Source organism: Syngnathus leptorhynchus, chromosome 10 (genome assembly GCF_054491065.1).
Source record: "Syngnathus leptorhynchus isolate UIUO chromosome 10, UIUO_Slep, whole genome shotgun sequence".
Lineage (NCBI taxonomy): Eukaryota > Metazoa > Chordata > Actinopteri > Syngnathiformes > Syngnathidae > Syngnathus > Syngnathus leptorhynchus.
Window position 1 is genome coordinate 10,766,272 of NC_141204.1, and position 13,215 is coordinate 10,779,486.

Genomic DNA, 13,215 nt, shown 5'->3' on the forward strand with positions numbered 1-13,215 from the left:
CTGAGATGAAGGCTCAGGAGTGAATGGAAAGTAATGGGCAATTGATTCATTGATTAAGAGGAGAGTGTGATTAAATGGCAGCTAAGCACCTGATGTGCTAATGAATGAGCGCCTAAAGGTTACAAATGGGCTCTTAATTGGATGCAAATGAGATGATTGGGTGGTCGACTGCGCAGGTACTCGGCAACCTGCTTTATAATAATAATAATAATAGCAATAACAATCATAATAGCTTGGATGTATATTATATATAGCAACCTTCAAGGGACCAACAGCAGAGGTTTGAAAAGTATTCATGGAAAATTAAAATGTTGAGAATGTTATAAGCTAGCTGTTAACGACGTAGCTAGAAATGGCCAGCAGCCAACACTAAATTAGATTTTATATTATACAATAGGCAACTGGTAAAGATGCTAATTTTCTAGCATAACACAATTGTGTGATATCTTGCAGCAAGAAAGTATGTGTGTATGTGTGTGTGTGTGTGTGTGTGTGTGTGTGTGTGTGTGTGTTTGTTTACAAGTGTGGTGATGAACTTGTGTGCCAAGGCACCCATGTACTGTAAAATTGAGCCGGCCGTCACTCAATGTGCATGACACACAACAACAAGAACTAAAATGTGGCTTGAAGCATTTATTGTACTGGAAGTAGAACACTCCCCTTTCGACCAGAAAGTCATTTGACAGCTCCACGGTACATGCCACCGTCCGCTAGAACGAAAATCAACACCGGCGTCAGTCAACTCCGATAAGGCCGCGTCTCACACTGAGGCAATCACGCGCTCCGTCACTCAACGCAATAACACCGACAGACAGAAGCAAAGCGGAGACCTATCAAAGCCCGTAAGCCACAAAAACCGGGAGATCCTGCCATGTTTGATAAGCAAACGCCATCCGCTTTCTCCCCTCCCACTCATTTTGGCCGAGCGGCGTCTCCCAGCCACCGCCCATCCGTTGCTGCTCCGCCTTGACAGCTGGGGCCTCGGGTCTCGCATCAGCGTATATCTGCAGATATGTCACTCCGCTTGACGGTGCGACTGATTGGATGGAGTCAGGGAGCGTTGCGGCTGAGGCCACAGATGCGCGTCGCTTACTCCCCGCCGCTGTCCGAGCTAGAAACTTCTCGTCAGGGTGGCACAACGGCTCATTAGAACGACTGGTTGTGAGATGACACGTGCAAACTTATACGCACGTGTATGAAAGCCCCTCAGAATCACGTTTGTCAAATTATTGCCTTCGATGTTGGGGTGGTCACGACCAGATAGCGCCGCCCCTGCCGGTGTCCCACTCCCCAGTTTCTGGCACCAGCGGGCACATTTGGCCAGCCATGCGTGGATCTATCGACAACGGTGGCGCACGTCTCCCTCTCCAAAGTGTGTCCTCACCTTCGCGTCCCCAGAGCTCAACCTGTCACGGCCACTCAGGCAGAGGCTGAATTGAAAAGGGGACGAGGTCGAGGGGTTAAAAGCAAGCCTCCGAGGGGCCTCGGGGGTTGTTCATAATTTATATCAGGTTTCAGACTTGAAATTAGCACAAGACCAATGACCCATTTTAATACAGAAATGAATTTCTGTTGATAGTGGCTTGTAAGGAGGAAAATAACGGTTGCCATGGCAACAATGCCACTTTTTTTTTGCTTTGAGTTCAGGATAAGCTGCCAATGGAAGAGAGAAGGCAAAAAAGAAAAGGCACCCATGCACTTTAAGACATTTCTTGAATACACATAAACAATTGAAAGACTCAAGGAGCAGACACGACCCTAATTTTGATTTAAAAACTTGTCTGGCGCCCTTTACAAGTCGGACTTCCTGCTAAACAAAACACACAACTGAACGACTAACTCCAACTCTTGGCCTCCTGAGAGAAGACAAGCTAATCCTGTTACATCAGAGGTCCACTTGTGAATCTCACCTTTTCAACTCTTTGCATCTTCACTTCATCACGGCCATCTGTGACCACTCCAAAGGAGCGAGAGTGCATCAAAGACAAGTCAAAGCCAGCTGACCGTGACAACGCCGGCACGCAGACATGTCGCGCGAAGTCGTGGACGGCAGCGGCGGTTGCGGCCAGTTAATCAGACAAGTGCTAATCTGGTTAGCAGATCAACAAATGAGCCTCTCAAGAGCGGAAAACCTCACAGACAACAGAGCAGGCCCGCCGCCATTATGCGCCACTGTGAAAACGGTTTGAATTCGGATAAAAAAACACAATCCGGTCTACATAAGCCTATTAAGGTGCAACTATTTTGCTGGGGATTTTAAATGGTTTCCTGAAGTCTGTTTGCCCCAAATACAAATCTACCAGCGGAATTTCAGATCTCCTTGTGAGCCACAAAATGGATAGACGAGTTCATACAAAAACAACTCAACGGGATTTCTTTCCACTTCTGTAAACAGTTCTCGGTGTGGTTTATTTTGGCGCCGACATCTGGCAAGGCACCTTGACATTGCAGTCAGAAATTTTGGGAGGGAAAACCAATTACAGGACGTGCAAAAACGACTCCGCAGTGATATATTTTTCCGGCCGAGCGCCGTGACATTTTTTAAATGGAGCCTGACTCAATAAAAGTAGTGAAACAAAAGACATCCTCGCCGCCCTCCCGCTACAAAGTGCACGTCTGCGTTCATGCCTGCTCCTACTTTTTGTTGAAAATACCCCCCTGCCCATCAACCCACTCCTCCCTCCTTCGGGTTTTCACAGCCAGGCAAGGGAGCGAAGCTGGTGCAGCAGCAGGAGTCACAAAAGGAGGTCAGACAGCGGATGGATATCATTTTTTCATTATTATTCACTGGCACATTCAAAAGTGAGAGAAGAAAAGGCGGTCGCCATGTCAGGTCCAGATTTGCTCAGCGGCCTTGGCTTTACTCAAAAGCTAAATTATGAAGACAGAAATGTACTTGTGAGAAATGGGGCAGTTGGAGGTGTGCCCCAAATATGCACAGTCCAACTGCCAGCTTCACGCATTGTGATGAATGAATTGCGTTGGAAAATATTTATGGCGAGTGTGACGGAAGCGTGACATAAAATGTGTGCGCCCAAATATCTTGCTTGTGATTTAGGGCTATACACATAAACTTGACTTGACTTGTTAAATATGGCGGGAAAGTGAACACGGAGCTCGGAAATAAAGGCCCCGTAAGTAATACAGTTGGCCAGATTTGCGTTGTTCCATTTTTATTTATTTTTTTGCCATTTAAAGCGCTTTTCGGCCGTGCCTCCAATAATCTCGTTTCCGATTGAGGTGGCGACATCGTTTTTGCTACCGGCGCAGATTAGCAGCCGCAGTTTGACGGCTGCAATTAGCCGCTCTTGACGATGGAATAAGAAGATGAACGAGGATGATCCGCGCTCTCCGATCTTATTCCCTCCCAAATCCCTCATTCCACACTTGTCCAGATTAAAGATGGCAACACGTTGGATGTTTAATTTCTCGTTGGCTGTTAATTCCAGCGGCGGCTCGCCAGTCACGTCGGCTGGAGCGGCCGGCGCGTGCACTCGCACGGCTTGTCGCGCGAGATTACGCGGCCACCCGGCGGCTCGGGGTCAATACTAATTCTGTTTTCATGCGCTTGTGACTGTGACCGTGCTGGCTAAACAGACAATTAGCTGCCACTACCACTTAGGAGACGGCTACGTCTGCCAAATGCTTCTTGGCCGGCGGGAGAGCCTCTCGTGGTGCTTTTACGAGGACGCTGACGAGAACTTTTGCATGTTGACACAGTTCGAATCATCAAATGTTCATGATGAATGGGGGGGGGGCTTTGAAATGCGGTTCAGCTATCACCATCTAAGCCTCAGATCTTGTTTCTTGTGTCAGCAAGAACTCGAGAGGGCTGAGGATTAGTCCTGCATGACTTGTTGACATTATTTCTCCTCGGAGTCCAGCATGCTGTTAATTACGGGCTCACACGCATCTCTCATCAAAGAACTGTAAGAGAGCGAACGAGAGATAGCAAGAAATCAGAGCGGAGAAGCAGAAGCGTTCCGTCGCTCTGCGTCTCGGTCATTATGAGGACGGCAATGTCGTCGTTTCATGACGCCTCGAAAGGAAATTGTTTCTCCCCCGGCGAGCACCCACACGACTTCGTCGTTGGCTGTCGACATTTTCCCTCATCTTCGATTACGTAACATTTTCCTGTGCTTTTAATGTTTCACATACTACATGCATCAATTAGTCATCTCTCGGCTTATCTGCTGATTTTTTTTCTTCTATCATGCCACCCTGTATTCAGAGTGAACCAACTTGTGAATTTTCCAAGGGCCGAAGGATCAAAAAATGTATCAAAAAAGTGAAGTGTGCTTGCTTCAAGCTTTTTATTGCCACTCCCAGATTAAGTTTACATATGGAGGTTTTCTAGTTTAATGCTAACGGATCATACAAAACACGGGCTTATAAAATTAGCATTGATATAGCGAAACCACAAAAGTTTGAAGACAAAGAGAGCACCAAACCATATAACAACACTCAGACAAGTGCTAATCTGTTTTTTTGAGAAAAAAAAGAAAATTCAACAAAGGTGCAGGTCATCATCAAAAAATGTCCTGCTTATGTTTGGATCATTGCTGTTGGACAAGGCCAATGGGAAAACGTCCTCAACTGGGGAATTACGACTTGGCAAGTTCTCGGCCATCTGGGGCATGTCGCAACTGAGACGACATTCCGGATGAGATCTCAGCAGTGATTTATTCACGAGTCCAGTGATGGAAGACTCCATCCCCTTCCTGGACACCTCAGCTCTGCATTCACTCATCTTACCTTCCTACGAACCCAATTCTTTCATCTCTTCCTGCCCTTGCCCTTCCTCCTAATCATCCTTTTTCTTTATTTAAAGGCAACTCAGTGAAAGGCTCGAAGGTACTCGCACCACTTCTGCGAGCTGCCATTTCCCCACACACACACACACACACACACACACACACACACACACACACACACACACACACACACACACACACACACACACACACACACACACACACACACACACAAACACACACACACATCCAGAGGCTATCTCATTAGCCGGCTCACACCCTCACAGCTGGAGGTTGTCACATTGCGCGACTGTTAGCGCATTTGCTAACCGCACGCAAGCGCGCAAGCTATTTTACAGAATCAACACACCAATGAACAAGTGTACTTACCAATCTTGACCACTCGAACAAGTTTATAAATTATATTGCACGTTATTTAGTAGTAATATTTAGTACTGTGTGTGGATTAGATTTACATAATTCATCACTTTCCGATGGCGGCCTGCAACTTTTAAATTTATTGGCTCATTATGTCAGCTGTTTGCTCAGAGACCGTCATAAATGAAGGCGTCCGGTCGAACGGCGATAACAACTTTAGATTCGTGTCGCCGGGCGACTCCGAGCCCGAGGAAAAGCTGGGCCCGCTCGTTAAAGTCAATGGCTTGGAGAAGCGATGGATGGATGTGATGGAGAAAAGCGAGCGGGCGGCGTCGGGTGACGGACGGCCCGACACCTGCAGACAAAGCAGCTGCTGGCAAATCCAAAGCATGAGACCAGAAAGAAAGGTGGGGGTGAGCATTTGGCTTCTTGGAAAGCTTCACTCAGGGTGATCGCAGCACATGGGACATTTTGCTCGCAAGGTTATGTAACATCCTGTTAGTTTTCACTGGCACGCCTTCTCATCTTCATCTTTTTCATTCCCTGTGTGCACCATCACAGAAATTTGAAGTCAGGTGTGTTTACTAGCAAAGAAATACATTTTTCCAAAAGGGCCGCCACAAATCGAGCGGCGACAGTCACAACGGGGTCGACAGACAAAACGTCGGCCATAAAACGCTTTCTTTTGGCACAGAATAAAAACCTTTTGTTGTCCCACTTGCTGGCTTTGAGTAGTTGCCATGGTAACGCTGAGCCAGAGAAAGCCCAAGGAGGATCCCGAATTCTTGAGATTTTTTTTTTTAACAAATCCAACAGTACAACTCTAGTTCGTCTTTCTCCCTTCCCCTTTGAAATGGGGGGGGGGGGGTAGTGGAATCAGAGTGGGAAGCGGAAGAGGCTGCCATAATGAGGCAAGAGCAGATGCTTGCACAGAAAATAACCACGCGAGTGCATCCAGAAAAATGCTTGAAAATGTTCCTCACATTGCAGCTATCGTACAAGATACGGAACCAATTGGAACAATTATGTAATCGGGACCCCCCCAGTTCCATTTAATATGTGGATATTTGTTTTTTTCCCATATTTATTATTACATCCAAGCAATAAATTAAACTGTATAAAAATTAACAATATTAGAATTGTTCTCCATGATTGTTGTGATTTGATTGCCTTAGAACATTGAACTTATCGAAATACTGTCTACATAACATTTACAGACAAAAGTAAAATGAAGCAGTTCTGTTAAGGCATTTCTGTTCATCACGTAGCAAAAGCCCATGACTTGGATGTCAACAAAAGTCATCAAAACCTTTTGAGATGAAGTGGAAAGGAGAACGGATGAAAAAGGGAGCACTTGGAAACGAAGTCGCTCACCGGCCGAAGCCTGATGGGCCTTCGCCAACAACATCTCACATGCGGCGAGAGAAAGCCATTTCAAATGTGCTGAGCTCTCTGTGTTATCAATTTATTCCTGCAAAGAGAGCATAAAAAAAAAGCATACTCGCTGATGGCAGGGCGGGCCGAGCGGCGAGATGGGACGAGTGGAGGAGAGTGGTGAGCCCTCATTTTGGCCTTTGCTTTGATTAGCTGCACGCTCTTCACCCCTGAGTTGGGCTCTCAAAGCTTACCTCGAACTGCTTTCGTCAAAATCACCGGCAAGCTCAACAAAGGCTTCCATTTTGGTGCCTTTAAAGCTACAATGTGCACTATTTTAGACCTTGAGACATAAAATCATGGCCGAGTGGCTAAAAAAGGGGTTTTTGGATTTTCACCTGTTGCCGGTGAGGACTCACTATAGGGAAGCGGCCATGTTGGACACAAACACCCTCAGTCCAAATGAAAATTGTCAACACCACGCCCTCCTTCCTATTCGCAGCCCACTCCCCACTCTCCTATCCATCACACCTATTATCCACATTCTCACTGATGTTCCTCAGAGAACGATGGAGCTTGAGCAGGCCAACCCCCGCCTTGTCTCCCATGCAGGCCAGGACCCAAAAGGCAAAGGCAGGAAGAGCCCACCTACACATGCATGCGCTCATTTAGATGAGGGGGAAGCCCACACGTGCATGCGCTCGCTCACACCTCCGCTCGATCGACACCTGATGGAGCACATTTATGTAAGAAATCTCACGGATGTTCTTTTTGGCAGCATCCGTGCTCAATCTTCAGCTTGCGTAACCTCTACAGGACGGAGCGACGACGTCAAGCTATCGGGCACGCGCGTTTGCCGGACTTGATATCGCCATAAAGTTTCTTGCAATTGCCGATAATGCACAATCAGGCCCTCTTAAGGACGTGATCTAAGTCCATTAAGTCTAATGTGAATATCAAAAAGACGTGCGCGCACACACGCAGACACACGCACGCACGTACTCGGAGGAACATCTTCGAGCAGCACGTCGGCATGGCGGCCGTCTGGGGCGCACGTCATGTGTCATCCCGCTTTGAAAGCTTCTTTCGAGCAGTCGTATGCATCTCAGGAGGCAAGATGGCCCAAAGCATTTCTTTAGGCACAAGAAACGACCAGGGACAAAAGCGAGATGTTTGTCACATCCCCCAAAAGACAACACTCAAGCTGGAAGAAAATATCAAACAATACAAGCAAGGGGTGCCACCGAAGTCACTGGCCGTTTTTTGTTCTTGAATGAAACCGTTTGATTTGCCTCAAGTTCGTGTCATTCTGATTCAACTAGATGCACGGTTTTTCGGAGTTTCTTGTTGAAAGTAGGAAATGTTATGTAGCAGCGATCAGACAGACAGACAGACAGACAGACAGACAGTCAGACAGACAGACAGACAGACAGACAGACAGACAGACAGACATTAAAATGTAACATTTCTCTCTCCTGGCCAACAAGTTCAAGCAGCCCAGCCTCCCCTTCCTCATCTTCTTCTCTCTCTCTTTTTGTCTTTAATTCCACTCCCTCCTCCTCTCGTTCACCCTCGACATCTTTCGCTCCAAAGAGAGCTGAGTTGCCATGGTTACAATCATGAACACATCTGGCGTAGTCGTGATACGACATACGCGCATGCGCACGAGGTTACCCGACGACAACAAACCGACAAACGGAAGCAAAGCGGGACAAAAAAAAAAGAAGAAGAAAAGACATCATCAATATGCATGATTTTTTTGGAGCTGTTCGGTGCTCGGTGGCGGGAGAGTGGAGCCTGCGTGAGCGAGATAAGAGAATGGCAGCCGGCTGAGGACGAAGATACGTCTGTGGGCAACTTTGATGATCCTGTTGGTTCAGTTCAACCAACCTGCACTGCAACTTCCGATGGAAGATGAAGCCCGTGCAGCAAAACGCTTAAAATAGCGGCCTCAGAGATATTTAATTTTGCATAGCCTCCACTCTGGTAGGAAAAAAAAAAAGAACAGCAGCAGGAGAAAGTCCACTTTTTATTGGACTATTGCAATTAAGGCTGAATTTCTTTGGGACAATATATAAATTTGGGTGCAATATGATTCGAGTATGGCTCAATTCGATGGGGTTACGATTTGATTCGATATGGCGTGGTTCAGTTTTCACGGCTCAATTACAGCTTTGGTCCATAATGGTATGTGATCATTGTTTCTCTAAAGTAAATGCAAATGTTTTATGACAAATATAATCAGTCTGCTCTCATGGAGGCTGACAGAGATTGGACAGGAACAATTGTTGACAAGCTGAAATTGGAAGGATTTGGACAATTTTGAATCAAAAATTTATATAAACAATTAATTGATTCTAAAAATAATCGATTCATCATTGTCGATTAATTCAGTAATCAATTAGTTGTTGATTAATCGTCACACTGCTGACATAAATTGATCAATCAATATAAATAGATTTTTTAAAAGCCTACAGAGCAAAAGAAACGAGGCAGTTTTTGGAAAATTGCAGCTTTTACGAGAAAACGGCATTCATCATCCTGATGTCGATTTGAATCCGAATTTTTTTTTGTTCAGGCCTCATTTGTTTTGATGGAATTCGAGCCCACCGGCGTTGACATTCAGAGACGGCTGTTGGTTTGTTTGTGTTTTGCACCATGTGAGGTTTTGACACATAGCAGAATGCCCGTAAATTTAATTGGAAGCCAAAGCAAGGAATGCGCCGCTTGTGAGCAACACACCCAACAACCTTGTTAAAATGTATGGCGGCAATCTTGCGCGTTCTGCTCTTTGCCTCCTGTCTAATAAATCCAACATCTCAAGGGCCAACCCCAAATAAAGCGTTAAGCCTCTTCCCTTCTCGTCCTGCCAGACGCGAATAAAGAGAAAAGAGATAAGCGCAGCTTTTTAGGTTTGTTTAGACTGAAAGAATACACGGCTGGGTTTGTGTTCACTAAAGAACAAAAAAAGGCGATGACGCGTACGCACGCAGGTCGACATTCCAAGTCATGAGTCAAAACATGTTTGTGCGACTTGCTCTTAAACGCCTCGAGAACACGTCAGTAGCCAAACAACAGCAAATTACAGAAGTAGAGTTGGATAGGACAACAGATCACTCTGACTACCTGCCCCCCACCCTGGGCCCCCCCTCTACTTTGCATAGCTGCGCTCCTGCAGCCAATCACCCGGGGCGAGAAGACAACCAACCCGACCAGTAGCGATTAAGGGATGAACGCAGGTGACTGCTTGTGAGACATCACCTGTCAGGTGCTTCCAAATCTCCCATTCATCCATTGAAAGCAAAACAAACTCACCTTTTTGCCTTTCTTTTTGCGATGAGCCGCTTTCCCTCCTCCTGTTCCTGAGGCCGTCTTCTCCTTTGCCTCCTCACTCATGCTGAGAGTCACTTCTTCTTTCTTTTTGTTGTTGCGCCTCGTTTAATCCAGCGTGCGGGAGCCGGTCGTCAGCGGAGCGCCTCCATGGCCACAGTGATTGAGAGGAGAGATGATGCTCTCCTCCTCTTTCACCATCGAGGTCCACTCCCACTCGGCTGCCTTGGCAATTAGCGGCGCGCGTTCGCAAGGGTGGGGTAGGCACCCACAACAAGAGCGAGCGAACGAGATGTGATGAAGGATGGGTGTCCACCTGAGGCTACCTGAGAGTCCTCAAAAAGAGCAAGAGTGGAGAAAGTGGCAGTGAAGGAAAAACAAAAACATCAAAAAGAGATCCAGTCCCTCCTGCCTTTTTACCGTGCGGGTTTCTCGCAGGCGTGACATCAAGTGAGGCTTTCCACATCTCTGACAGGGGACTGTGTGTACTGTTCAAGGTGGGGAGGGGAGGGGTGGAGGGCTGGCGGGGGTCCTTCCAGAAGAGGAACTCCTCTCTACTCTTTGCCAGCGCGCGGGATCAGCTTACTGGAAAAAGAGAGAGAGAGATGTGGATGAAGATGTTTGAGACACAGGCGGAGGGAGGGGGGGGTCATAGAATCACGGGGCAGGAGGGGAGGTGGGCTGGAGACCACGCCTTGCCAGCACGTCCCTCAGACGAGCCAATTCAGTGGCTAACGAGACAGACAGGGAATGGGAACAGCAGAGAGGGAGCGAAAAGGGGAAAGGGCTGAGGGAGCAATGTGATAATGGAGAGACGGGAGGGGGGGGGGGGGGGGGGCAAAGTGAAAGAAGGCAGCTGGAAAAACCCCTGAATGAGGCATATGGAGTTTTTGAAGTCCGTGTCCATTCCAGTATTTGGAAGAACCAAACCCTGAAAACCGATTAATCGTCCAATTAGTTTAGAATTGTTTCAAAGAATAGACTCCTGTGCTGTGACATCATCGCCTTCCACAAGAGGCAGGAACCGTTTGAAGCAACGTGCAATCAACACTCAACAACCTTGACAGAGTTCAAGCTGAGTCAAAGGCTAACTGGCCAGATGTGGCGTCACACGTTACATCAACGCTGTCATCTTACTCCATCAACCCCCACCCCCCGGCCTAGAGTTCATGGGCACGTTCACGATGGTGTGCTTGCTTTAGCACCGTGCCAGAAGTTATTGATCGGGGACCTGGTGGCCGCTCCATCAGCACGCTCTTTATTATGGAACAGACACACACACACACGAGTGGGAAAACATTGCTAACCTTTAGATTCAAAGCAGTATGCGGTCCTGAGGTCTCTTACGATCATTTTAATGTTGGTCATTATTATAAAATGACCATCAACAAGTAATTGTTCATTTCTTCATTGAATAACTTTTGTGAGCCTTCATTTGCATTTTATTTGACTTTTGAACACTAATGGCACCCACTAGCCCTTTTTCTAATGTTGATGAATGAAATCATTTTTGTTGATGCAAAAAGACATTTGCATTCACTTTGCTGGCGCACAATCAAACAAGTGCAGATTTAAATTAGTATTTAGTCATAACAAGCCACAATTGACTCGCATTCTCTTAAGTAGTCATGTGCGAGTTTGTGCTTGTTATTTTGTGTTTATTGGACAGTTTATTAAACGCAATAAAAGAGTTGGAGTCCGAGAACTGCAATACATCACACGGGCGTCTGTTTCTAATATTCACACCCATTGGAGGAGTGAAATATAATTACGATCTTATTTCAGCGGTGTCCTTGCAGCCAGTACCAGACAAAGTCACAAGATGAGACGATGATGTTGGCCATTACTGTGGCTTTGATCACGCCAAACGCAGACTTGTAGCGTCATGCGCGGAAAGCTAATTTTGCACTGGTGCCCTTCTCAACATTCACCATGAAAAGAGAAGGAAGAGGACAACTGATGAGTACTCGCTGGCCTTGAGGACGAGAAGGTTAAATGACAAAATCATTTTTATTGCCTTTTATTTGATCATGAAAATGTTAACAAAAGCTAGGCTAACAATGCTAGCCTTTACGCTAAAGCTACCGTAATGGTTGAATTAAATACTTGTCAGGTTAATTGGTGAATGATTCATTGTGACAATTTGGCAAAATTCAATTTCCAAATATTGTCCAATATAAAAACTAATTGTTTCAGCGAGAGCCAATAGTTTATGTCAGCAAGCAATTAAAAAAAATCAATTTTCCATTATACGGTATGTCCATTTGAAAGAATACATAGCTGAGATGAAATTACATTTCTGCTCCAAATTCACATTGCAACCTAGAATGCTGAAATCAATTGTTGATACATCTTAAATCAAGACCTTGTACAAGGTATTCAATGACTCTGAGCCCAAGAGATACTGTTGTTGTTTTTTTGGTTCTGCCGCTATTCTAGAAAGTAAACACAAGTCCATTTAGTGCATCATGGGGAAGGAAGCTGTAAAGAAGCAGGCTGTGACAGAAGCCACCAGCAGCCTCCGAGTGTCTTCTCACATCCATCACCGAGTGGATCGAAACCCGCCAATCGATGGCGGCTGCCGAGCGCTGAGTGGGCCCGACATAAAGCTCAGCAAGTGTTGGGTGGCGTCGCTCCTCTGCCCCCTCCCCTTCTGGGTTGCTCCTCTCAATCATCATATAGATCAGTGTTTCCCCAACCTTTTTTCATCCACGGCACACCTTTTCATTGGAAAAAAATCTCGAGGCACGCCACCAACAAAAATCTGTTAGGCATTACACCAGCTTCTATAATAAAATTTGTTACATTACGAAAGACGTGAACGTGCTATATAAATAAAATCCTATTCCTATGTACGTATATATAGAGAAAGTGGAATAATTGAATACAAATATATAAATACACTAGATTTAATAAAAGCGAGTTTTTTACAAAGGTTTTAGACAGTGTAAGGAATAAACTACTGAAAGTGATTGTGATTCAAATCCAAAATAATCAACTTGACTTTAACTGTTTTAGACGAGGCCTACAAATATTGCAACGACAAGAACAAAGTCACGTTTCCAGACACTGCTGTTCTGGCATGGTAGCTGAATGGTGATCACAGTCAAGGTGTCACGACTTGACTGAGTATTTTATGTTGGTGAAAATGAACAATCCAGGTTCTCTGGTGTAACTACATGCTGGGATTTTCATCAGTACACAAACGCACCACAGTCATCAAAGCGTCACTGTCATCAAATGCACTCAGCAGCAAACTAAATATGTGCCGATCCAGAACAATCAGACCGACACAACATGAAATCTCAAGATTCTCCGATTAGCCATGCATGCTCGATTAGTAAGTGGATGACCAGGCCTTGCGCTAACTGACCAGTGA

General features: G+C 45.9%; 1 protein-coding gene across 3 annotated transcripts in view; it reads right to left on the reverse strand.

Annotated features, from left to right (window-relative positions):
* LOC147050384 (ankyrin-3-like) overlaps positions 1-9,942 on the reverse strand; it is a 77,224-nt gene extending 67,282 nt beyond the window's left edge. For all 3 annotated transcript variants that reach the window (XM_085923059.1, XM_085923061.1, XM_085923060.1), the window contains exon 1: positions 9,822-9,942. In XM_085923059.1, coding sequence (XP_085779185.1) covers positions 9,822-9,902 — 81 coding nt within the window. In that variant the 5' untranslated portion in view covers positions 9,903-9,942. The remainder of the gene's footprint in view (positions 1-9,821) is intronic.
* Between the last annotated feature and the right edge of the window lie 3,273 nt (positions 9,943-13,215).